General features: G+C 41.4%; 2 protein-coding genes and 1 non-coding gene across 5 annotated transcripts in view; 2 read left to right on the forward strand and 1 right to left on the reverse strand.

The window, feature by feature from the left end:
- The window catches only part of GPLD1 (glycosylphosphatidylinositol specific phospholipase D1), a 51764-nt gene extending 42375 nt beyond the window's left edge, over positions 1-9389 (forward strand). For both annotated transcript variants that reach the window (XM_019986207.2, XM_019986208.2), the window contains 8 exons: positions 587-728; positions 1513-1618; positions 1706-1799; positions 4222-4398; positions 4727-4887; positions 6459-6485; positions 6583-6633; positions 9282-9389. In XM_019986207.2, the coding sequence (XP_019841766.2) occupies positions 587-728; positions 1513-1618; positions 1706-1799; positions 4222-4398; positions 4727-4887; positions 6459-6485; positions 6583-6633; positions 9282-9368 (845 nt within the window). In that variant the 3' untranslated portion in view covers positions 9369-9389. The remainder of the gene's footprint in view (positions 1-586; positions 729-1512; positions 1619-1705; positions 1800-4221; positions 4399-4726; positions 4888-6458; positions 6486-6582; positions 6634-9281) is intronic.
- A 2496-nt stretch (positions 9390-11885) lies between these two features.
- MRS2 (magnesium transporter MRS2) overlaps positions 11886-27074 on the reverse strand; it is a 38716-nt gene continuing 23527 nt past the window's right edge. Inside the window, exons 8-11 of one of the 2 annotated variants that reach the window (XM_019986011.2) lie at positions 24595-24747; positions 24224-24341; positions 14776-14889; positions 11886-14251 (exon numbers count right to left, since the gene is read on the reverse strand). In XM_019986011.2, the coding sequence (XP_019841570.2) occupies positions 14141-14251; positions 14776-14889; positions 24224-24341; positions 24595-24747 (496 nt within the window). In that variant the 3' untranslated portion in view covers positions 11886-14140. The remainder of the gene's footprint in view (positions 14252-14775; positions 14890-24223; positions 24342-24594; positions 24748-27074) is intronic. The other variant, XM_070778319.1, reaches the window with a different exon arrangement.
- Positions 20583-20693, forward strand: LOC139179197 (U6 spliceosomal RNA). Its single transcript, XR_011563621.1, has one exon. It is a non-coding gene; the product is annotated as a U6 spliceosomal RNA (small nuclear RNA).

A 27074-nucleotide genomic window follows, 5' to 3' on the forward strand; every position in this document is an offset into this window, starting at 1 on the left:
TGTGTGGTTTCACCTGAAATCTCTAACACTCTTCCAGATGTTCCAGCAAGTGATGTGGACAGAGTTACTGACTATACAGAAGGATCCAGTGTGTCGACCTGGATCCAAAGCAGGGGGAGGGGGGTGGGCAGTAGTTACCCTCATAGTGTCTCAATGGAAGGATGAAAAGCATTCTTCAAAAGTATCACTCAAGCATCCCAGTGATGCTCCAGCTGTCCAACAGGCCTTTTTTGGTGGGGTGGGGTGCACGCAGTTTGTGGAATCCTCAGCCAGGGATTGAACCCAGATCCTCGGCGGTGAGAACACAGCATCCTAACCACTGGACTGCCAAAAAAATTCCCAACAGGTCCTCTTTTTAAACAGCACCCTCCATTCCACAGAGGCTAGCTCTAGAAATGTATTTTTCGTATGACGTGTGAGTCCCATTTCTGATGCTGGGGCGCTGGGGACAGGTGTGGGGGGCACATAAGAGTTGTGGCAAAAACAGCCCACTGAACCCATTTCTCATTATCCTGCACAAAGGGCCACTCTTCCCATTCCTGTAGTCTTTCCACGTAAAGTAGAAGGCACTGCTTGTCTTGTGCAGAAAAGCTGAATGTGGAGGCTGCCAACTGGATGGTGAAAGGCGAGGAGGACTTTGCTTGGTTGGGGTACTCCCTTCACGGTGTCAATGTCAACAACAGGACTTTGCTCCTGGCTGGAAGCCCGACCTGGAAGGACACCAGTAGGTGAGACCTGATGTGGGGTGCAGGGACCAGTGACACAGGAGCCGGGTGCCTGAAGCCCGGGGAGCCCACTGAATGTGGGGTTCACAGGAAGTGGCTCTGAAAGTCCTACCCTTCAAGGAAAAGCAAAGACTGGGTCAAGTTGCAAATGTTCCTTTTTAGAAGTTTGAGCGAGAGAGCTCTGTTATTTTGCTAGGGTGGTCTGGATGGCTTAAGCAGCAGGAATCGATGATCTCACAGTTTCGGAGATTAGAGATCTGAGATCAAGGTGTGAGGGGGTTGCTATCTTCCAGGGTGCCTCTCTGTCACTTACAACCTTCTCCCTGCGTCTCATGCAGCCTCTTTTCTGTGCATTGATCCCTGGTGTCTCTCCCTCTTCTTATGAGGACACTAGTCATATTGGATCTGGGCCCCACCACGATGACCTCATTTTAGCATAATTAATTACCTCTTTAAAGACCCTGTCTCCAAATGCTATCACATTCTGAGGTACTGGCGGTTAGGATTTGAACATACGAATTTTGGGGAACACAATCCAGCCCATAACAGGAGGTACCCCCCCCCATTTTGTCATTTGGAAAGTAGAATGTGAACCTCTTAACCTGGAGAGCCTTGATATTGGGGTTCATTCTGAAAGCTCCCCTACAGCGATGACAAGGACCAGTAGCATAGGGTGGAGGGGGCGCCGTGAGTGGGGAAGATGTGGGTCATCTTTCCTTGGACCTGAGCACCTGCCCAGGGCGGTATCCTGTGTCCCAGCACCCAAGCCCAGTGTGCTTGCTTCCAGTCAGGGCCACTTGTTCCGCACTCGTGATGAGAAACAGAGCCCTGGACGGGTGTACGGCTATTTCCCGCCAATCTGTCAAAGCTGGTTTACCATTTCCGGAGACAAGGTATGGTGGCCCCCTCCCTCCCCAGCGAAGTGGACACCACAGAGAAAGTTTCTCAGCTGTACTGTAGTGACTTACTGCATTTCACAGGCAATGGGGAAACTGGGTACCTCCCTGTCTAGTGGCCACGTGATGGTGAACGGGACCCGGACCCAAGTGCTGCTGGTGGGGGCCCCGACTCAAGGTAGGTCACCCGCCATGAAACTTCACTTTTTCATGAATAGCTGTGTCACTCCTTGACCATGTCATACTGAGGGAAAGTTATGAGCTCTGGAGGCAGATGGACCTGAGTTTGAATATTTGTTTTTCTCATTAATAGCAACCTGGGTTACCTTGGGGGAAGTTGCTTTTAAACTCCCTGAATGCAAAATACAGCTTACAGTATCCACATTCAGAGATTTGTTGAAAATCACACATGAAAGTAACTTGGTGTGTTTTTAAAACTCCTATCCCACTAAGCTTGGAGACACAGCAAATTTTATAAACCAGTTCACCGGGAACAGGTCCACTCTGAGAGTTTATTGTTAATAAAACAGTATTTTGTTTACTTTATGGGAAAGTTAGAAACAAAACAAGCAAAAAATGATTCTCTCCAAGAGTATAAAAGTGGATTATGCTTATTGTAGAAATTTGTGAAAATATAAGGAAATATATTTTCACACCTAATATTATATCTTGAGCATGTTCTCATATTAAGTATACCTGTATCACTTTTTTTTTGCATATGTACATGCCAACATTTACTGTCGGATGGCCCAGTCTTAAGGCTCTTAATACATACTGTCAAATTATTTTTCAGAAATATTTTTGTTTCATACAATGTATTTGAATAATAAGCATAAGTGAATTGGGCAAAGGAATGGTTAAATTTTTCAATTCACGAGTTAAGTCAGCAACTTGTTATAAAGCTGTGTCCTAACTCTGCAATATTTTTTTTTTTTTTTTTGCTACAGAGTCTAGTTAAACTCCTGCAACACACATTACTAATTTTGTCTCACCACTGTTGGTGTCAGAGTGCTGTGAATTAGAGCATCCCAAATTTTCTTAGTCTTGGCCCCTTTACTGCCTTAGTAATTTTCTCTATTATAAAATACTGTATAAAATGTAAAACAGAAAGGTTAATTATATATATCATGATATATGTGATATATAAATGATGCTTTTTGAGATAGTCATATAAATTCACCTGCAGCTGTAAGAAATAATAGGTCACGTTACATTTTATCCAGCTTTCCCCAATGGCATCTTGCAAACCATAACCAGTGTCACAAGCATGTTATCAACATAGATATAACCCACCAACCTTGTTCAGATGTTCCTCTTTTTACTTGTATTTTGCCCATGTAATTTGAGGGGCCCAGGGAAAATAAAAACCTAGTAAATTATCCAGAATTGCAGGTCAGTCATGGGGTCGCAAAGAGTCTGACACGACCGAGCGACTGAACTGAACTGAACAAGCCTAAAGCCACACACAGGGCCTCTCAGCACAGGGCCCCGAGTGACTGAACAGGTTGCATGCTGTGTGTTTCTGTCCTAACAGCTCCTCTGGGGCACTGTGCCGCTTCCCAAACCCTGGAATCGGATCATCCTTTTGACCTGCACTGCTTTTCCAGTGGTGCCTGCATTTTATCATAACAACCTGTTATGATAAAACTCCAATTTTGCAAAGATATGACATCATTGAAAGGACTGTAGGGAAGGGATCTAGTGTGGAAACTGTGACCTCCCCCAGCAGGTGGGCCATGTGGCATCAGACAGATGTCACTGTCTCACCAGCAAAGATTAAAGACAACTGAGTATACCCATGAGTTCACTGAAATGTTTCCGTGTAGAGTTGGGGAATCACAGCTCTATGGACAGATTGAGTGAAATGTGAAAAATCTGACCCACTTGCAGGGCGAGTTCGAGTAAACGAATAATTAGGGTTAGGCCTATCCTCCTCACTCTCTCCCCATAGCCTCTGGCTTGGCAGGATCTCTGGGTCCGACTGTGGCCATGACGCACAGCCATTTAAATATTCAGTGGAGCTTTTACGGTACTCATTAAAAGCTACAAAGTATTTATGGTATGAAAAAGAATACTCAATGGCAAGGTGGTGAGACTGGGAACTCACACACTGCTGGTGAAATGTAAACTGATGTGCTTTCTCTAGTAAGAGGTTTGGCAAAATGGCAAGAGCCTTAAAACTAATATTCATTCCCCAAATCCAATGCTAGATGGGTCCCTTCTAAAAAATCTGCTCTCAGAAAATGAAATTTTATTTTAATAAAGGGGGAGGGATCATAGTAATTCATAAATATCATTTATCTTAGTATTAATTACAAAACCAAAACTTTGTAAAAGGAATTTTGTAATCTGCAAAAAACCCCATTAAAATGTGTATGTGTGTATATGTACGTATATATCACTCTCCAGAAACAAATATATGCATTATATACATTTTCTTCTTTATACTCTTTTTGGGTGTTTTCCACACCTTTTGCAATGATCATATGTAAAATCTTGGCATTCACAAATCTGACATAGTCTCTCCTGTGTCACTGCAAGTCTGTGTCCTCGCTTCGTTCTTATGATGGTGGTAGCTACTGTTTCGTGGTTTATTTCAGATGTCGTGTCTAAGGTATCATTCCTGACCATGACCCTGCACCAAGGTGGGAGCACTCGGATGTATGAACTGACACCTGACTCACAGCCTTCTCTGCTCAGCACCTTCAGTGGAAACCGCCGCTTCTCCCGATTTGGTGGCGTTCTGCACTTGAGTGACTTGGATAATGATGGCTTAGGTAGGAAAGGAACGGTGGCTCTGGCCAAGAAGATGGGTCCCCCTCATAGGATCACCCCTGTTCTAGCCTCATAATGAATCAAGACCAGAGCCGGATGTACAAGAGTGAGTTGTACTTCTTGAACATGGTGACATGAGAGCTACCCACATCAAGGAATGATGAAACAGAAAACAAAAGCCTCTGACTGCGTTGGAAAGAAATCAGGGTAGACCAGTGAAGGATGCATTATTATTAGTGGGGGGCTGGGTGAGGATCCAGCAGTGGAACAATGGAAAGGATGACAGCAAGGAATAAGACACTTCCTTCTGCTGGTTTTCATTGTTCACAGATGAAATCATCGTAGCAGCCCCGCTGAGGATCACAGACGCAACTGCGGGACTGATGGGGGAAGAGGATGGCCGTGTTTATGTGTTTAATGGCAAACAGATCACCGTGGGTGACGTGACAGGCAAATGCAAATCATGGGTAACTCCGTGTCCAGAAGAAAAGGTAAGTGTTGTACACACTTCCACACCAAACTGGGAAAGGACGGCTACTTGCTGATGCTTTGGTAAATTATGTCCACTCTAGAACACTTACTTTCTACTTGGACTCAGGTAACCTGACCCATACCTAAGGTCAGAACACAGTCGCTGGCTTGAAAGCCGCCTGCTTTCCTGCAGTTCTGCAGTGTTTGCCCCCAGAGCTGAAGTTCAGCTGGATGTGGTGTCTTACTGGTTCTTGGTTAGGAGCCCACAGCAAAAAACAGGCTATAGCCACTGGAGTTTCATGAAGACTCCAGCTCTTTTTATTTCATCTTTCATTGCTTAAGTTCCCTGGATCTAAAACACTTGGCTGTTATTTTAAACTTAAAATTTAATTTTCAAATTGGAAAAAGGAAAGTTTATTTTAAAACTATTAGAAAATGCAGTACTAAGAAAATGAAAATCTACCTAGAATTCCACTCTGCAGAGATGTGTAGTAACCTTTTGATGTGTGTCCTGCTAGTATTTTTTTCTGTGAACTTAATTACTACCATTTATGTACAATGGCAACCCACTCCAGTACTCTTGCCTGGAAAATTCCATGGATGGAGGAGCCTGGTAGGCTGCAGTCCATGGGGTCGCTAAGAGTCGGAAACGACTGAGCGACTTCATTTTCACGCACTGGAGAAGGAAATGGCAACCCACTCCAGTGTTCTTGCCTGGAGAATCCCAGGGACGGGGAAGCCTGGTGGGCTGCCATCTATGGGGTCACACAGAGTTGGACGCGACTGAAGCGACTTAGTAGCAGCATTGTGAATTTACTCTCTGTGCCTGGGCTTCCCAGGTGGCACTAGTGGTAAAGAATTTGCCTGCCAATGCATGAGATGTGGGTTTGATCCCTGGATCATGGCAACCCACTCCAGTATTCTTGCCTGGAGAACCCCATGGACTGGCAGGCTACAGTCAAAGAATTGGGCACGACTGAAGAAGTGCCTAGCACTATGCCTAGCGCTTTATATAAACATATAAAATCTAATTCACATCAAAGTTATTAACTTGGCATTTTGTTCATTATAAAGAAACTGAAGATCAGAGAAGGAAGTTGTTACAGGTCACACTGCTAGGAAACGGTAGAACAGGGACTTGAACCAAGAGCTGATTCTGAAGCACACCCTTAAACCGTTACACCGTGTCTGTGTGTATATATTAATGGCTATGATCCTATTGTACATGATTTTGTATACAATTTTATAACTTTATCTTGTTCTACCTATCAATGTAATAAGTCTTCTATGCTTTCTATATTCTTACACAATATATCTACCAGATACCTAGCAGTTTATCTGTAGATAAACCATTTAAGTGACTACTGTTAGTCACTTAGTCTATTTCAAATTTTTGCTGTTATAGTAAGATAAATATTCACATAAACATATTTATACATCTATTTTTCTGAGCTAAATTCCTGTAAGAATTTCTGGTGACAAAGGGCTTCTCTAAAATGTAGAAATTTGAGTGAGTATAATTAAAACCGGTTAAAGAAAAAATCTGTGAACAGCAATAACACTGTCTCCCTTTCTTATCACTCTCTTTCAGGCCCAATATGTACTAATTTCTCCTGAAGTAAGTATCTTCTAAAAGAAAAAAAATGCCCTTTCCAAAGTTGATAAAATCATATGGTATGTTTTCAAAGGCCATTAACAGACCGTGTGTTTCACAGGCAGGCTCAAGGTTTGGGAGCTCTGTGATCACTGTGAGGTCGAAGGAAAAGGTAAGTGCCAAGACTGTACAGCTTTGGTGTTTGAGTTTGTTCAAAGGCTGGGATTTGAGAGTGCTCTCATTTTGCATGTATTTTAGATTTCATTTGAAAAACAGGGACTCACAAAAAAGAAAACACACAATCCCATAATTTTTTGATGAAAGGTTCTCCTCACTACCCCTCCAATTTCATCCTCTACAATAGGGGTTGGCAAATTACAGCCTGTTGGCCAACTCTAGCTGGCTGCCTGTTTTTGTGTAATCTACAAACTAAAAATGATTGACATGTTTAAATGATTGGAAAAAATGAGAATATTTTGTGACACAAGATATTTATAAGAATTCAAACTGCAGTGTCTCTAACAAGCTTTACTGGAATATAGATAGCCACGTTCATTCTTTTCTCTTCCTCTGCTGCTTGTTCAGTTGCTCAGTCGTGTCCGACTCTTTGTGACCCCGTGGACTGCAGTTACCTCTGATACTCCACCACAACTGCAGCTGACTGACGTCCCACAAAGCCTAAATTATCCTGGTCCTTCACTGTTAAAAGTCTGCCAACCCTTGCCATAATGGCTAAGCACTGTCAGTATATTTTGGTTCTTTAGGAATGAACCAAATACATACTAACAATATATTTGTTATGTATTTGTTTCTTTTTGTATGACTTTAGAATAATTGTGCAAATATCTCTGCTGGCTAGATTTCTGGAAGACAACTAGGTCAAAGGATATGCACACTTTGAATTTTAATAGCCATGACACATTTAAAGGATTTTATCTGAAAACATACAGCTAAACCACTGATTTCACTCATTTATTTAAGGACATGACATTGTACAGATCTGTGCTAGGCTACGAGAGAGAAAGAGACCAAGTGTCTGCTCTTGAGGAAAATTAAGATTTATTTTATTTAACATGTGGGAAGTTAAATGGCAAACAAGTATAGTAATACATGCTAACTGGAAGTGTGAACTGTGCTATGAAAGGCTAGGGAAGCCGTCAGATTTTTGAGTACAGAACCAGGTCTGCAGGGCTTGGTAGGCGCTGTGGCTTGGACTTGAAGGCACTGTGGTGAAACTGCCCTCTACTGGCCAACAGTGCAAGTAGCCCTTTAACTCATTTATAGGCAAGCTTAACCACAACAAAAAGAGAGATGGATTATAAGCTTATGGGGGACTTCTCAAAAGACATGATCATAAGAATATCATAAATTTGGTTTGCATTTTAAATTTTATTCACTTTCCAAGAATCAGATGTTACTAAGAACCCATGAACTGTATACAAATAATGAACCATTGTTTATACCAACTGAAGGGGGTCGTGTAGATAATTTGATTCCTTTCTGTTTAACACTGCAAATTCATCTCCCTAATTACAGTTCATGAGTCAATATTAAAATTACTCCACTTTCCCAACACATACCTGAGGCTGGGGGCCCTGAAGAACTCTTTTGAGTGTGAAGATAAATCAAAGGTTATGTTTTAAAAATGGACACAACCTGAGGATGATGAGTGGATGGCCTCTTACCAAGACATGAGTAAAAGTTATGATTTTGAAGACTCCTCTCTTCCTTTCTCTGTGTGAGCATTAAGTAACCAACTAGAATTAGGAGGACCGCTTACTTCTGTGGTATTGCCACCAGGTCTCTGGAACCTCCTGTGGGGCTGCCTTCAGCCAGCCTGCCAGCCCTGGTGGAACAGTGTTGTAGACAAAGAAACCTGAGACATGCCCCCTGCCCCCCAGGTGCTTAGAATCTAAGTGGAAAAATGAAACATGCCCATGAGCCCATCCAGGCCCATTTATGATGACCCAAATCCCACGGCAGTCAGAGATCAGTGGAAATTGGCTGGGGGAGTCGGGGAAGGCCTTGCAGCGCCCCTGGAAATCAGAGGAGGCTGACTGGGCAGAGAGAGGGCAAGAGCAGGGGAAGGTTTGATTTTAGGAATGAAGATGGTTTAACCAGGAAAACAGGAGGCAGCTTGTGGCCAAACTACAGATGTATCCAGTAAATGAGCAATTCCACAAGTAAGAGTTGACAGCTTTGTTCTTCCCCTCTTAATTGACACTGTGGTATTTAAAAAGATACATGCAAAGGGTTATGCATAGTACCTGACACATCTGGATTCCATTGGGAGGTTTCAAAATTAAGTCAGTGAAAAACTTCACAGGTTTGGTCACACCCTGCTGTACCCGTCAGTCAGTCTGATCAGCCACACCTCACCTATCACCCATGGTCCAGAAATACTCTTGGTAGTTTCAAAACTAAAATCCACTTCCAAAAATGTTTAAAAACTTGTATAAGCTTTGAAGGCAACTTTGAAAGCAGCAGGGGCAGAGGTGGTGTGAACACACTGACAAAGCCAGATTACTCCAGATATGCTGTCTACACTGCACCAAGCTAGCATGCTGAATAGACACACACAGATGTCCTTTTCTCTTGTGTACCTGAGAAGGAATTAGCGAGAACTTCCTCAGCTATGGTTTTCTGAACCTACAGAGCTGAGAGAGGGTATTTAAACCCAGGGAAAAAGGCATTTAAGCTCAAGCCCTTGTCTGGCCAATGTCTAGCTTGCTTTTTCTAGCTCAGAGCATAACATGATGCCTGGACTACAGCAGGAACATGACACAGGTTGGAATGAATCCTGTTTTGTGTCTCCTACAGAATCAAGTCATCATTGCTGCTGGAAGGAGTTCTCTGGGAGCCCGACTCTCTGGGGTGCTTCATATCTATAGGCTCGGCCAAGATTAAAGGTTTCACTCCATTTTCCTCTCTCATGCTGAGTCATCTTCCGGGTGAGCGTTCTGGGGGACAAAGTGGCGTATCCAGGGGAGCCCTGGTAGCCCTACGACAGGTGGGGGCTCCTGGGGTGGAGACACACACAGTCTGGCTGCCAACAGGCCACAGAAGTGGTGACAGCACCCGAAGCACGTGGAACAGTGGATGCTCTGGTTAGCCATGTCCCTTTGCAAAACTTGTTTCCTGTGCACCTGAACCTAATTCCTAACTGGCTTCCTGTGCTCAGACCTGCTGCAAAACCCATTTCCTCTTCCACTTGAGCACCTGTGTCTTTCTGATGCCTATAGCACAATTCTTGCTAAAAATGTCCTCTTAAAACTGGTGACCCATTCCAATCAAAGTGAAACAGAAAGCACAATAAACAGGAAAAAAGCATGAGGAGAGAAGGAGGAGACAATACGGGGGGTGAGGCATAACCTCACAACTCCAAAATCACGTTGTAAATGATGTGGTCCTTTCTTAGGAGGACTATTGTATTTTCAGTGTTTCATACAGTGAAGGGCAAATATAAAGAGTAAAACATCACCTGACTGTGCCCTCAGATGCTTTTGGAGAAATGACTGTTCCAACAGCCGATGTACCTAGTGATCTGCGTATCTGAAGTCATCTCAGGAAGCCTCAGGCAGCGCGAGGCTGCCACAGGCCTCACCAACAGAACCAGAACAGGAAGGAGAGAGACCTGTCTTGAGCTGAAGGTGACTGTGTGGAACCAAAATGCGTGAAGCAGGCTTGGCCTCCCTACTTCCGGGGCTGGTCTCAGTGGGCAGGTCTCATCTGCCAGGCCCGGAGGGTGGCACGTTTAGGGGGAAGGAACGGACCACAGGATTTCAGCTTCACTAAAAATCTGCGGGCACTGTTATCCGTAAACTGTAACTAGTTGATTCTCTATCAGGGTAGAACCTCTTTTCTTCTGACACTAATGAAATGATTCTAAAACCAGGAAAAAATTAAAATGACCAGAGCCCTTCTCTTAGCTTCTCTTGGGGCAGTAAAGAGACTGGTCAAAGGACACAGGGTTTCGGCTGAAGAGTTAAGTTGAATTCGAAATCAAAGGAAAAACCAGGAGAATTACAACTGTGAGGATATAGTGAATGTGTATATAGGAGAACAGCATAACCAGGCTCACACCTAGACAGGACCTCTGGCTCACTCCCAGGACCATCTCATCTTTCTGAAAGAGGTATACTAGCCGCATGGTTCCTACGGCGCAGCACAAAGCACAGAAACACCACTTGCTTTTCGGTTAACAACTATTGGCTGCTCAACCTATTTGAAGAATTGTTTTTATTAAAGTTTATTTTTAGGGGACCAGAAACGCCTTACTCATATTCCCTTATTCTGAGTGAAGACCAAGCTGATGATGCTGCATTTCAGTAAAGGCATGCTCTCGTACTGCGTCTCTTCATTTAGAAGGATGCGTACCTTCATTGGGCTGCTAAACAAAGTGTTATGCTTTACTAAATGATTGGGCCAGTGTTTAAACATGACTGTTCTTTACCTGAGGAGTTATATTTTTCTTAATGCCTAAACATAACAGCAACCAGCAAGAGGAGACGGTTAAAATTTACTAAGTTAGAAGCAGATCTTCATATAGGATATTTAACCATGCTAACCTGTATCAAGAAATTATATAAATTGTATCCTACTGCATATATGGAAAATATGTAAAAACCTGGCATACAGAAAAAAAAATCTAATATCCAACAGACTAATGTATTATCTTAACAGGTGGATTAAGTTTCCATTCTACACTAAATTAATTCTAAGCACTGGTCTGACTTCAGGTCAGTTGCTCAGTCGGGTCCAACTCAGTGTGACCCCATGGACTGTACCACGCCAGGCCTCCCTGTCCATCACCAACTCCTGGAGTTTACTCAAACTCATGTCCATTGAGTCAGTGATGCCATCCAACCATCTCATCCTCTGTTGTCCCCTTCTCCTCCTGCCCTCAATCTCTCCCAGCATCAGGGTCTTTTCAAATGAGTCAGCTCTTTGCATCAGGTGGCCAAAGTATTGGAGTTTCAGCATCAGTCCTTCCAATGAACACCCAGGATTGATCTCCTTTAGGATGGACTGGTTGGATCTCCTTGCAGTCCAAGGGACTCTCAAGAGTCTTCTCCAACACCACAGTTCAAAAGCATCAATTGACGCTTTTGAATTGATTCTGACATACTTAATACTTTATAGGGTTTAAATCTCTCAGGAACACAAATCTGAACTTATACAACAATTTAATTCAAAATTACCTTTATGATATCAGAACACATTTACATATTTGCAATTTTTGTCTATTACCTGTATATGCAAAGACTGTCTTGTCTTACAGGCTTCAAGACTGGAATTGATTTATGCCTTTGTATCACAGAGCTAGAGAGATTTGAAGTGAGTTTGGGAATAAATTCAGGTCTCTGAATTCCCTATTCCATGCTCCAACTACATAACTATTACCAAAGTAATGACAGTAAATCCTGAATTTAAAGTGAGTTTAATATTTAATATTAATTTTCCAAAACATAAAGCTGTGTACAAATCTTGGAATAACTCACCAAAATATACGGCTTTTTAATGATTATATACTGGTTATCAGTCTATCAAGAGTAAAGCAAGTATTAATAGTATCTTAAAATGACACTTATTTTTGCTACACTTTCTTAGAGGTCTTACAATGACATGTTAAGAATATCATTCCCTGTACATGTTAAAGAGGATACGATTGCCTGCTTACTCATAACTGAATATTTCGTATTCTTTCACCTTATTTACAAATAATTTATATACTCTATTTAAATTCAATATTTAAAACTGAACTTTTTTCTTTTTGGCACAGGCTGTTTTATTATTTGATAGATAGCAGGCTGCTTCTTACATTAAAGAGCTATCACCAAAGCAGAGGCAGCAGACATCTAGAAATTAACTTGATTGAACCATGTTCAAGAACTTTATAAACCATTAGTACCTTCCCTACATCAGACTTATGAGGTAGTTGCCCTTACTTCCCCTTTTACTGATGAGACACTGACTCAAAATTATTTTAGCTAAGCCCTCAAATGATGATACTTAGCTAAGTAACATCAGAAAGAAAAGACCAAAATTCTATCCTGTACCTGACCTTAAACCAAATCACATTTTGCCTCTTGGACTTCCAAGTTTTCATCACAGTTAAGTAATATTTATTAATACTACCTATTTTACAGTGATAACCTGAAGATCAAAAACAGCATAGTACTCTGAGGTATACCAAAGAAGAGTGCCCTGTGAAATATAAACATTGTCAAAGATACTTTATCTTAAAAATCAAACAGATCCATGATGGCATTTACATTCCACAGCCACACCATAAAGCACGCGCCAAGACAAGCCCAGCGGGTTTCATGCTGTTCTAATGTCCTTTCTTAACCACACATGGAAATGGGAAACTTCATTTGTCTCTTTCAGATCAGCAACTGGAAAAAGCATTTTAATTCATTTTTACCCACCTGGCAAATGGACTCTATTGACTAATTTTGTAGTGTAAGAGCTGCTTTAGACTCTAGAATTGTCTATGTATGTTGCTTTTGGAGACAAATGTAACTGTAATATTCTACTGTGTAACTTTTTAACCTCCAGAAAATATAAAAAACATAGAAGATACCAGGTAGCATAGGTGCTTGAGACCTAAAAATATTAGCCATTTGTTTTAAACTCAACTCTGTGAAAACAAAAAGGTAACACAATTTAAAAATTTATCTACCCTCTTGTCTTAGGAAGCCTATCAGTCAGCCTCTTGGGTGTAGCCAAACAGCTGAAAAATGTGTAGCCTAGTTAATCCTGCTACACATTTTCCGTTTTTGGTGTTATATGTCTGTCCTAAAAACCAAGGAATGATCAAAACAGCTATAAAACAGTAAGAGAATGGAAATACTTTCAACTATGTCCAAAGGCTTGCAAAGAAAAATAGTTTCATAGATTGAGGAAGTAAAATTCTGAATAATTGCAATCTATACAAAGCTGATATTAATGTCTCATTTCCTTTTTGTATTCCTTATATAAAAATAGGGGCAGGGACTTCCTTGGCAGTTAAGAGGTTGAAATACCACACTTCCACTGCAGGGGGCATGGAAACTATGTTCCCATGGGAACTAGTTCCCCCTGGTCAGGGAACTAAGAGCCTGCATGCAGCCAAAGAATAGAAGAAGGAAAAAAAAAAAAAAAAGGTGGGGGTGGGGCACAAATATAAGAAAATACAGTTATGTCAAAGACTGATTTAAAGTTTGTTCTAAGGTTAATATATATTATGCTGGCTTTTTAGTCACCTGAGAGTCAGGAAATTCACAAGAACATGATTCCTTACAGTAAGAACTGTGGTTACCTAATCTCACAACTACGGGTTTGGCAAGTTTCCAGGCTTCATTTGGCATGAGGCTGCAGTTTTGTTAACATGTATAAATTAAATAAAATCAATACCACAATCTAATCCTGGATTAAGTTAATCTCTCCATGTCTTACATCTATAAAAACAGCCTTTTAAGTTTGTAGGAAATAGAATTCTGGCCTTTTACAAAGCAAGCACGACAATACAGTTAAGTTCTAGTACTATGGCTGCCATAATATTTTTATCATCAGACATTATAATTTAAGTGTCAGTGATTTTCTTTCAAGTCTCTGATTCCATAAAATAATAAAAAGATACTAGAATTTCCCTGTAACTACCATAAAAAAATAGTTCAGTTTCCATCAGGTTATTCCTAACGATTTGTTAGGATACCCCTGCTTGATCCAAGTCCATCCGGCCTGAAGCTGTGTTTCATTTCCAGCCTTCTGTCGGCCTGCGGTGTCTTCTTAGGTAAAGAGGCCATCTAAATAAAAGCAGAAAAAATTCATAATTTTAGTTGTGTGGGTTTAAAAGCAAAACCACCAATAAAAACAATACATTAACCACTAAATGAGGGAAGGACTGCCAGCCATGTATCAATGTCTTGAGTACTTGCTCCAGGGGTATAAACTACAAGTAGAAGGCTATGAAAAAGAGAGAAACTGTATCTTTTCCTAACACGATAAATACTGTCTACATTTCAATTTTGATCATGACAAACCTGCACCGGAATTACTAACACCTGTCTAAATGTACAGTGCCTGTCACAGCGTTCCACCATAAACTTCTAACTTACTCCGCCACTGCTTTCCACATAACATCTAATTCTCCTTTTAACTACATGAAGCAGGAGGCACTGACTTAAGTGGGAAAGCTGGGCAAGGCTTAAAGACATTAAAAAACCTGCTCAGTGTCTCAAAGCCTGTGACAACTTAAATCCAGGCCACAGGACTTCGTGCTGGGGACTGCAGCCCGTCTGCGTACTGCGCTGAGTCTGACCCTTCATACCAGAGGAGGCAGGGGAGCTTCCAGCTGTCGTCCGAGGAATGACAGCAAGCGCCTCCAGATGAGGCCGCTTCCCATAAACATAATTCCTGTGATCAGCCAGAACACTCTATGGTCCTAGAAGAGAACACAGTCAATTTCAACCACAAAGGCTAGGTTCCTTCGTGATAAAACTTCCCGAACTTGTCACTGCCCGAGTTTAAAAGGAATTTTCAAACTTTGTGCTGTTCTTTCCTATAGGAACTAAGAACAAGTGCCCTAACAGCACTCAGACCAAGAGTCAGAACATAAACTGGAAGGAAAACATGATTTAAGAGTTATTTTATGATCATCAATGAACCAATGTAACTGCTTTTACTCTGTTTCCTTCCAGTCTTTGTTTACATTCACAGATTTTAATATATAGGACATACAACTTGAAATTTCTGCTTATGGCCACCCTTGCTAAACTGTGAGGTATCCTGGCCTTACAGCCACCTCAAGAGTATTTTAAATTTTCAAGGAAAACACAAGTGTCATCTGTGCAACACGGTGACAACTGCTACTCTTAAACTGTTTTTCATAAAAGAAACTCTTAGGTAACACGACAGAAACTCTAATATAATAAAAGGAACTTTTGGCCTGGGATGCTGTAAAACAACTGTTGTTGCTATTCAGTCACGTCCAACTCTCTAGCAACCCCATGGACTGTAGCCTACCAGGCTCCTCTGTCCATAGGATTTCCCAGGCAAGAATACTGGAGTGGGTTGCCATTTCCTTCTCCAGGGGATCTTCCAACCCACGGATCAAACCTGCGTCTCCGACATTGGCAGGCGGATTTTTTTTACCACTGAGCCACCAGGGAAGCCCCAAACACTAAAAGCATCATGAACCAAAAAAGTTTGGAAACCTCAAAGTTATAGTAAACATTTTCCCTGTCATTTTCTTTCTTTGTGGCCATGCAACATGGCTTGTAGGATCTTAGTTTCTCTGCCCAGATCTTGAACCGGGTCCTGGGCAGTGGAAGCTCAGAGTTCTAACCACTGGACTGCCAGGGAATTCCCATGTCATTTTCAAAATTGTATTTTTTGCAGTGCAGGGCTTTCAAGTTCATGTGTGAATATACAGAATCACAGAATTTAATCTCTCACATGTTAGGAGCCTAAGCTATAGAAATGCCATTATTTATTATCAACAATGGCTTGGTCTCCAATGATTGGGAGCCCAATTTCCTCCAAGATAGCCACTGCATAAATGACCAATAACCACTGATGGAAATTCAAGCCATATATGATGCAGAAATCTGCTTCCTTTTAACATGAAGTTAGATGTTAGACATCATTTATCAAGAAGACAAGTGCTAATGTCAGTTAACTGCCTGGATGAATACATTTCCAGTTACTCTAAAAAAGACCCTAATTTATTAAGTAAAAATTATGTTTAAATAAGATTTAGCATACCCAGATTACTGTTCTTTCCTGTAGACTGGTTCTGTAATGCTCTATAAATGAAGCCTGGGATTGCTAAAATATGATGAACTTGAGAGCTAAGCAAGTTAAAAATTCCATGTGTCATTAAAATATACACAGAGCAGAGTGTGAGACCTCTAGGAAATTAAGGGAGGGGAATGTGTCTGAAAGTTGGATTTTCAATGCCCGCCCCCCGCTTTGGGTATTCCCTATAGTATTACAGCATGCATAAGTACCTGTGTTTTGAGCTCTTCATCTCCACCGTCTAGCCTATCTACTCCTTAGAAATAAGACACCTACAGCATCCTGGTATGCCAAAGGCTACTAAAAAAGCCCTAAACTGATGGGGACATGTCAAAAGTACTTAGAAGATGGTATGAAAGGAACAATTTGAATATCAAGATAAATAATGAGGGCAGTGTGACAGATTGTAACTCATTGATTAAATAAGATCCCATGAGTCCATACTGACACAAATGAATAAATAATTGGGAGAGAAGGAAGGCTCTATCTGACAAAGAACAAAAGTAGGAAGAATTAGCAATGACTATTGATAATCATCCCTGTAGTATCTGATTCAGGCATGAAGCATTTTTTGGATCAACAGCAGATACTAAAACTAGAGGGTGCAAATTATTAAAGAAATGCACATCAAAACTACAATTAGATGCCATCCTGCACTGGTCAGAATGGCCACATTAAAAAATGTACAATTAACAAATGCTGGAAAAGGTGTGGAGAAAAGGGAACCCTCCTACACTGCTGGAGGAGTGTAAGTTGGTGCAGCCTCTATGGAAATCAGGAGGGCAGTTCCTTAAAAACCTAAAAGCAGAACTGCCATATGATCCAGAAATCCCACTCTGTGGCATATATCCAGAGAAAATCATAATTCAAAAAGACACATGCACCCCAGTGTTCACTGCAGCACTACTCATGACAGCCCCAAGACACGAGAACAAGCCAAGTATCCACGGACCCATGACTGGATACAGATGTGGCGCCTACATACAGTGGAGTACTACTCAGCCACAAAAAGAATGAAATAACACCACTTGCAGCAACACGGATGGACCCAGAGATTATCACACTAAGTCAGAAAGAAAAAGACATATGATGTCACTGATATGTGGAATCTAACACGTGTACACCCATGGTGGATTCATGTTGATGTATGGCAAAACCAATGCAATACTGTAAAGTAATTAACCTCTAATTAAAAAAAATAAATTTAAATAAAAAAATAATAAATAAAATATGACACAAATGCACCTGTCTACAAAACAGACATACAGAACAGGCTTGCGCTCGCCAGGGGCTTGGGGGAGACTGGAGTGGAGTTTGGGGTTAGCAGATGTAAACTATTATATACAGAATGGATAACAAGGTTCTACTGTACAGCACAGAAAACTGCATTCAATATCCCATTACAAACCACAATGGAAAAGAACATTAAAAAATGTATTATATGTATAACTGAATCGCTTTGCTGTACAGCAGAAATTAACACAATCAACTATATTTAATTAAAAAAAAAAAAAACTAGAGGGTGCAAATTTGATGAATGGCAGGGTTCTTAGAATATACTTAATTCCACAGAGAAAGTAACTTCATAGGACAGAAAATCAGCCGACACCACCTTAACCAAATGATCAGAGTTAGTATCACCAGTAATGAGACAAACTAACACCAAGGTCTCCTGATGGGATTCAATGTGAAGAACACTGACAAAAACGTGTCACAACCAGACTCTAGTAACCAAGAGTAATCAAGAGCCAAACAACTGACCTACATTCTTTGTGAGCATCAAGGCCATGAAAGACAGTCAGAAAAACTGGCCTAGGTTAAAGGAACCTAAGGAGACACAATGACTATTAATACACGCAACACACCAAGATTTTCTATGAGGTAAATGGCTCTACTGTGCTAAGTGGTGAAACCTGACCAGGGTCCACAGATCAGAAAAACAGTGTTGTTTCAAAGCTGTTTTCTGATTGTCACAAGTGAGCTGTGGTTATGTAAGAGAATGTCAGTGTTTTTAGAAAATATATACTGAAATATCTAGACATCAGGAGTTTCATATTTGTTGTTTATTCTCAAATGATTTAGGAAAAAGTATATATATACTGACTGATAAATATGATAAAATGTTGTTGTTTCAAGAATCTGGGTAAAGGCTGTATGGGAATTCTTTTACTATTCTTGAAATAGTTTGATATTATCTTAAACAAGAAACTATCAGAAAGGAATTTCTAAAAATTCTTTTAAAAAATTAACAACAACAACAGGCATTTAGAAAAAAACATTAGAACGCGATAAGATGGAGTTAGCCTGCAGAAAGAGTGCATGTACATAAACAGAATGACTTGGGAGAAGGACAGGAACTTGTACAGAGTTACACACTCACGAGCTGGGAAACTGGCAAAGGTCTTCGGAAGGACCTTCTGAGGATGTCCAGGGCTGGTTTATGTTGCACAAGATAGTTTGGTGACTACTGGACTTTTTACTAGATTTGGGCTTAAAAGCCTCTAAGAGATTCCTATCATACCTAGTATAAGCCTGAACACTTACCAAGCTCCAAATCAACATGCTCTCCCTCTTCTGTCCTTCTGACCTCTCACTACCACTTTCCTCCACTTGACACCCCTCCTCTGACCACTCTGGCCTTCCTGCTGCTCCTTCAACAAGCTCAGTACACCCTTGCCTCAGTCTTCACATGTGTGGTTCCCTCTGCTTAGACCACCCTTTCTCCCAGGTCTTTCCATGTTCTCTTTTCATTCAGGCTCTGCTCTAGGGTCACCTTCACAGAAAGACCTTCCTCAACCACGCCATCTCTACAATGCCCCTTGTCTCTCCTCCTGCTAACAGTCTCTCTCCCTCTACCTAGCTTTAATTTTCTTTATGCAGTCACTTAGTTATGTTTGACTCTCTGCAACCGCATGGACTGTAGCACTCCAGGCCTCCCTGTCCATCACCAACTCCTGGAGCTTGCTCAAACTCATGTCCATTGAGTCGGTGATGCCATCCAACCATCTCATCCTCTGTTGTCCCCTTCTTCTCCTGCCTTCACTCTTTTCCAGCATCAGGGTCTTTTCCAAAGAGTCAGTTCTTTGCATCAGATGGCCAAAGTATTGGCCAAAGCATCAGTCCTTCCAATGAATATTCAGGACTGATTTCCTTTAGAAAATTTTCTTTATGGTACTTATCGCCTAACCTACCATGAATCTGTTTCTTCTCTCTCCCCCACTGAAACAGACTCCATAAGGGCAGGGATTCACTGCTACACCCCCACAGCTAAAAGCAGTGTTTAGTGTGTAATAGGCACCAAACACCGTATCTGTAAGATGAATGAATCAATGTACTGCATTTACTTTCCTTTCACATCTTATAAGGAGGTGACAAACACTGCTGCAGGGAGCTTATGACCTTTCTCAGGTGTGTGTAAGTGAAAGTTGTTCAGTAGTGTCCATGGAATTCTCCAGGCCAGAATACTGAAGTTGGTAGCTGTTCCCCTCTCCAGGGGATCTTCCCAAACCAGGGATCAAACCCAGGTTTCCTGCACTGCAGGCAGATTCTTTACCACTTGAGCCACCTATGATCTTTTGCAGACAAGCAATTCCAAGTCTGAGGATCATGGCAAAGGGAAGTGTAGGATTATTTTGGCATAAATAACTAGAAGAGTAATTTTACTCAGGTGGGTTGGGGGTGTGGTCAGTGAAGAGTCTCCTTGGAAATAACACAACAGTTGAAACCTGGGAGACGAATAGACATTAACTAGGCAAAAAAAAGGGGGAGGTCCCTGGTGGCTCAGTGGTACAGAATCCTCCTGCCAACGTGGAAGATGCAAGTTCAATCCCTGGGTCAGGAAGATCCCCTGGAGAAGGAAATGGCAATCCACACCAGTATTCTTGTCTGGGAAATTCCATGGACAGAGGAGCCTGGTGGGCTACAATCCATAGGGTTGCAAATGACTTAGCAACTACAGACCAGACCAGGCAAAAAAAGGTGGGACGTAAGAAGAGATGTGTGGAAGCAGTGTAAGAATACTGATGAATCAACGGACAGTGAGGACAAGATGGCTGCAGACAAGATGGGGATGTGGGCACAGCAGGCCAGGAAAAGCGTTACCGGCCAGGGAGTTTGGATTTCTATCTTAAGGAGAATCAACACCACCCCCCTACACCCAAATAGTTTTACACAGAAGAGTGACCATTAGAACTGCTTCTTTTAAAGACCACTTTTTAAAAGGGACCACTTTAAAACAGACATAGAGCACACACCTGTTAATCAGGACACAAAATTTAGCACCAGAGTGTGCCTGCTGAACGCAAATGCAAATTCATTTCTAAAGAAATCTCACAGTAGGTGCTCACTTTAGCACCACATATACTAAAAGTGGAACAATACAGAGAAGATTAGCATGGCCCCTGTACAAGGATGACATACATGCAACTTCGTGAAGCATTCCATATTTTTCTAAAACAGAAATGTAGACCAACGGAACAAGAGAGAAAGCCCAGAAATAAACCCATGCCCCTATGGGTACCTTATTTTTGACAAAGGAGGCAAGAATATACAATGGGGCAAAGATAGCCTCTTTAATAAATGGTGTTGGGAAAACTTGACAGCTACATGGAAAAGAATGAAATTAGAACACTTCCTAACACCAAACACAAAGATAAACTCAAAATGGAGTAAAGACCTAAATGTAAGACCAGAAACTATAAAACTCTTAGAGGAAAACATAGGCAGAACACTCTATGACATAAATCAAAGCAAGATCCTCTATGACCCACCTTCTAGAGTAACGGAAATAAAAACAAAAACAAGTGGGACCTGATAAAACTTTAAAGCTTTGGCACAGCAAAGGAAGCTATAAGCAAGGTGAAAAGACAACCCTCAGAACGGGAGAAAATAACAGCAAATGAAACAACTGACAAAGGATTAATTTCCAAAACATACAAGCAGCTCATACAACTCAATATCAGAAAAACAACCCACCCAATCAAAAAGTGGGAAAAAGACCTAAACAGACATTTCTCCAGATGACATACAGATGGCTAACAAACACATGAAAAGATGCTCAACATCGCTCATTGTTAGAGAAATGCAAATCAAAACTACAATGAGATCACCTCACACCAGTCAAAATGGCCATCATCAAAAAGTCTACAAACAACAAATGCTGGAGAAGGTGTGGAGAAAAGGGAACGCTCTTGCACTATTGGGGGGAATGTAAATTGATACAGCCACTATGGAAGACGGTATGGAGATTCCTTAAAAATCTAGGAATAAAACTACCATATGACCCAGCAATCCCACTCCTAGGCATATATCCTGAGGAAACCAAAATTGAACAAGACACATGTACCCCAATGTTCACTGCAGCACTATTTACAATAGCTAGAACGTGAAAGCAACCTAGATGTCCACTGACAGATAAATGGATAAAGAAGTTGTGGTACATATACACAATGGAATATTACTCAGCCATAAAAAGGAATGCATGAGTCAGTTCTGATGAGGTGGATGAACCTAGAACCTATTATACGGAGTGAATTAAGTCAGAAATATAAATACCGTATTCTAAAGCATATGTATGGAATCCAGAAAAATGTTACTGAAGAATTTATTTACAGGGCAACAACAGAGAAACAGACATAAAGAATAGACTGATGGACATGGGGAGGGGGAGGAGAGGATGAGATGTATGGAGAGAGTAACATGGAAACTTATATTACCATATGCAAAATAGACAGCCAATGGGAATTAGCTGTACGTCTCAGGAAACTCAAACAGGGGCTCTGTATCGAACTAGAGGGGTGGGATGGGGAGGGAGGTTCAAAAGGGAGGGAATATATGTATACTCATGGCTGATTCATGTGGAGGTTTGACAGAAAACAACAAAATTCTGTAAAGCAATTAACCTTCAATTAAAAAAAGAAAAAAAAAAAAAGAAAAAAATCTCACAGTAGGACATCTTCTGAAAGTACAGGCTACAAGGACATGAAAACTCTGCCAGTCAGTGTTAAATATGGAGCAAAGTGAAGGATGCAAATCTTGGAGTCTAAATCCTAGTTTTGTTGTTTCCTAGCTCTGTGCTCTTGGGCAAATTATATTTTCTGAGCCTCAGTTTTTCTACCTATTAAAAAAAGCAGGGAAGGAGAAGGAAATGGCAACCCACTCCAGTATTCTTGCTTGGGAAATCCTATGGACAGAGGAGTCTGGTGGTCTACAGTCCATGGAGTTGCAAAGAGTCAGACATGACTGAGCGACTGAGCACACACACAATGGAAACAAACCATGGCCAGGCAAAGGAGTTCAGGCCACTTGATGAAAGACCTTGGGAGCAGGAGGTCTCCATGTTGGTTCGTTCTCCCAGCTGTGGGGCTTCCCACTGACTCCTCCACTGGTGTCTAAAGACTGAGTCCCTCCCAGCAGCAGAGGGAAGACCCTGGGGAGGGGGGTGGGCAGAACAGGGAGTAGAGCTCTGTGTCCAGGCTGAGGATGCTCAGGGTTCCCTCTGGGGCTGCAGCCACTAGACACAATTGGGCAACAGGGCTGGAAGGAGAACCTTGAGGGGCTAAACGATCCTGGAAACCTCAGATTCTCTCTCTGTGTGTGGCCACCCAGCAGGGCTCTGCTTGGCTGGTCGATGAAATTTATGCTAGTGATGGAAACTCGGTGCCTTTGTATTTCTAGTATAAAAGTTAATGAATAAATCAAGTTCTTTTCATTTTCCATTTAAATTGCTGGCCCTGACCAGTAAAGACTGTCCTTGTTGCCAAATGGCATCATTCAGGAACCCTCCCCGCCCCCGCATTGAGCCCACGAGCTGTGACTCACTGATGCACAATGAATTTCCCATTAGTTCCTTTTGAAAAGGGAAAATGGGTTTGATATGTTTGTCTTTTTTTCCAAATATGTCTTAGGACCTTAAACATGTACATACTAATTTATAAGAACAGGATAATGTCAAAAATGATTATCTGCGATCTTCATTTATCCTACTTTGTGTGAATGTTTATGAGTTTCTCTGCAGAAATGTTATATGTGGTTATGAGATGCTGTGCGGGGAGTGTTAGTAATATCAGGCACAGGTGCTGCAGTAATATACAAAACTAAATTGAGAAATTCTGAATTTTGCGCTCATCTGCCCCAATGGTGTCAGATAAGGGATAATGGATCCAAGGCAAATATATATGTAATACATATATTTAGGGCTAAATTGAGAATTACTGATAGAGGGTATAAATTCATAGTCACATAGTGTTTTTGACAAATAAAAATTGTAAATATTCAGAAAAAAAAAAAAAAGCAGGGAAAATACATTCATTTTCAGACTTTTGATGACTGAATCAAAGCATGCAACTGCATGGCACATTGCCTGACATATAAGTTAAAAAAAAAATCCCTCATTAACACTGCCTCACAGTATAATACTATTGTCAAATCTCTCCCATGTGTAGTTATCTGTTATAAGAAACATAAGGTAGTCCTAAACTGCCCTATGTGACAGTTTCCTGAATCCCAGCACAGGCTCTGGTTTGTTCAAACCTAGGCCATTCTACATTACAGGGTCTAACAATACTGTTTGAATTTCAAATGATTTACAGTACATATTTTATCCCAATAAGCAACTATAGAGGTTAGAACTTTCTTTTTAAAATCCATTAAAGTAGTCCAGGGGTTAAGAATCCACTGTGCAATGCAGGGGACGCGGGTTCAATCCCTGGTCCAGGAACTAAGATCCCACATGACTTGGAGCAACTAAGCCTGTGTGTCTCAGTTACTGAGCTGATGCGTTCTGGAGCCTCCAAGTCAGATCTACAGAGTCCATGCACTACAATCGAAGATCCAGCATGCAAAAATGAAGATTTCGAGTGCCACAGCTAAAAACTGACCGAGTAAAGTAAATAATGAAAACAAAACAAAATCCATGAAAAAGAAATGATCTTCAAAACATTAAAAACCATCCCTAGATTATTGAAATAATACATTCTCACCTCCTCAAGGGAAGATTCCAAATTCATTCCGAAAGCAACTCCCATTAGCCCAAAGAGTGAAAGGGAGAAGGTTCCCATGGTCAACTGTAGGTTCAACCTCATCATCACATTACGGTGGCTGGGGAGGAGAACAACTGCTTAGATCAGAAGGGCCCACCAACCGAGCACCACAAATTCACTATTAAAGATCACAGGGGCTAAACGTACACCTTAAAAAGACACTCCCGTGTAGTAGTTATAAATGATAATGATGGGATAAATGGGATAATTCTTTCCAAAATGGAAAAACAAAGCCAGCCTTAAACACTTTATACTGTGCAATAACTACTTTATTAAAAAAACATGGATAGTTTTCTATGACACCCTCTTACCTGTCCAGATTGATGAATATGATACTCTGTGAATCATCGATCAGTGCCCTGAGTTCCCGAGCTGCGTTGGAAAGATCCTCAGCTAATCGGTAGTAGTTTTCCAACAGCAACTCCATCTCCTCTGCATGGTCAATCCCAGCGCTGCTCTTTTCACTTTAATTAAAAGAGTTCACATGACTAACATGCCCTCGATACATGTGTTAAACATTTAGTACCACAAAGCTTCCTGAATTAGTATACAATATTCAGTTATCCTCGGCTCCTTGTGGCTTCTGGGTGGAAGATTGGCCCTAGGGTGGCCAGCGGCAGCAGAGAGGCCAGGGAGCCCTCTGCTCCTGGGTGCCCTCCAATATCGATTGGCTCCAGGCTTCCCTGGACCCCCTTCCCAGCAACTCCAGGGGCCTTTGCCCAGGTCCCCAGGCGGTATGCTGACCAACACCCAGCAGCCAGTAAAGGTTTACACACTCAAGAGGACCAGCAGTGGGACAACCAGGGCGCCAGGCTACGTGGAACAGATGGAGGGCATGTCCTTGCTAGTCAGGACCTGACAAAACATGGTCCACTGGAGAAGGGAACGGCACACCACTTTAGTATTCATGCAGTGAGAATCCTAAGAACAGTATAAAAAGGCAAAAAGATATGACATTGAAAGATGAGCCCCCCCCCAGGGCAGAAGGTGTCTAATATGCCACTGGGGAAGAGCAGAGACTTAGCTCCAGAAAGAATGAAGAGGCTGAGACAAAGCGGAAATGATGCCCAGTTGTGTCTGGTGGTGTAAATAATGTCTGATGCTATAAAGAACAATATTGCACAGGAACCTGGAATGTTAGGTTCATGAATCATGGTAAATTGGATACGGCCAAACAGGGGATGGCAAAAATGAACAACGACATTTTAGCAATCAGTGAACTAAAATGGACGGGAAAGGGTAAACTTAATTCAGATGGTCCTAGATTACAAAATGAAGCTGGGCAAAGGCTAACAGTTTTGCCAAGAGAATGAACTGGTCATGGCAAACACCCTCCTCCAACAACACAAGAGATGACTCAACACATGGACATCACCAGATGGTCAATACTGAAATCAGAATGATTTATTATTTGCAGCCAAAGATGAAGAAACTATACAGTCAGCAAAAACAAGACCTGGAATTGACTACGGCTCAGATAATCAGCTAAGGCTCAAACTGAAGTAGGGAAAACCACTATGCCATTCAGGTATGACCTAAATCAAATCCCTTACGATTATACAGTGGAAGTGACGAATAGATTCAAGGGATTAGATCTGGTAGACAGAGTGCCTGAAAAACTATGGACAAAGAAAGGTCCGTGAATCTATACAGGACCTAGTGACCAAAACCATCCCCAAGAAAAATGCAAGAAGGCATAGTGGTTTCTGAGAAGGCCTTACAAATAGCTGAGAAAAGAAAAGAAGCAAAAGAAAAAGGAGAAATGGAAAGATATACCCAACTGAATGCAGAGTTCTAGAGTATCAAGGAGAGACAGAAAGCCTTCTTAAGTGAACAATGCAAAGAAATAGAGGAAAACAAAAGAATGGGAAAGGCTACGAGATTTCTTCAAGAAAATTAGAGATAGAACATTTCATGCAAAGATGAGCACAATAAAGCACAGAAATGGAAAGGACCCAACAGAAGCAGCATTGATTAAGAAGAGATAGCAACAAAACACAGAAGAACTATATAAAAAAGATCTTACAACCCAGATAACCATGATGGTGTGTGGTCACTCACCTGAGCCAGACATGCTGGAGTGTGAAGTCAAGTAGGCCTTAGGAAGCATTACTACAAAGCTACTGGAGGTGATGGAATTCCAAGTGAACTCTCTCAAATCCTAAAAGATGATGCTGTTAAAGTGCTGCACTCAATATGCCAGCAAATCTGGAAAACTCAGTAGTGGCCACAGAACTGGAAAAGGTCAGTTTTCATTTCAATGCCAAAGAATGTTCAAATTACAATACAACTGCACTCATTTCACATGCTAGCATGATTATGTTCAAAATCCTCCAAGCTACCCTTCAACAGTATGTGAACCAAGAACTTTCATATAGATTTAGAAAAGGTAAAGAACCAGAGATCAAATTGCCAACATCCGTTGGATCACAGAAAAAGTAAGAGAATTCCAGAAAAACATCTACTTCTGCTTCACTGACTACGCTAAAGCCTTTGACTGTGTGAATCACAACAAACTGTGGGAAATTCTTAAAGAGAATGGGAATGTCAGATCACCTTACCTGCCTCCTGAGAAAACTGTATGCAGCTCAAGAAGCAACAGTTAGAAATGGACATGGAACAACAGACTGGTTCCAAATTGTGAAAGGAGAACATCAAGGCTGTATTACGGTCATCTGCTTATTTAACTTTTAGGCAGAGTACATCATGTGAAATGCAGGGCTGGAAGAATCATAAGCAAGAATCAAGATTGCTGGGAGAAATACCAACAACCACAGATATGCAGATGATA

This window comes from Bos indicus, chromosome 23 (genome assembly GCF_029378745.1).
Source record: "Bos indicus isolate NIAB-ARS_2022 breed Sahiwal x Tharparkar chromosome 23, NIAB-ARS_B.indTharparkar_mat_pri_1.0, whole genome shotgun sequence".
In the NCBI taxonomy this organism is placed as follows: Eukaryota; Metazoa; Chordata; class Mammalia; order Artiodactyla; family Bovidae; genus Bos; species Bos indicus.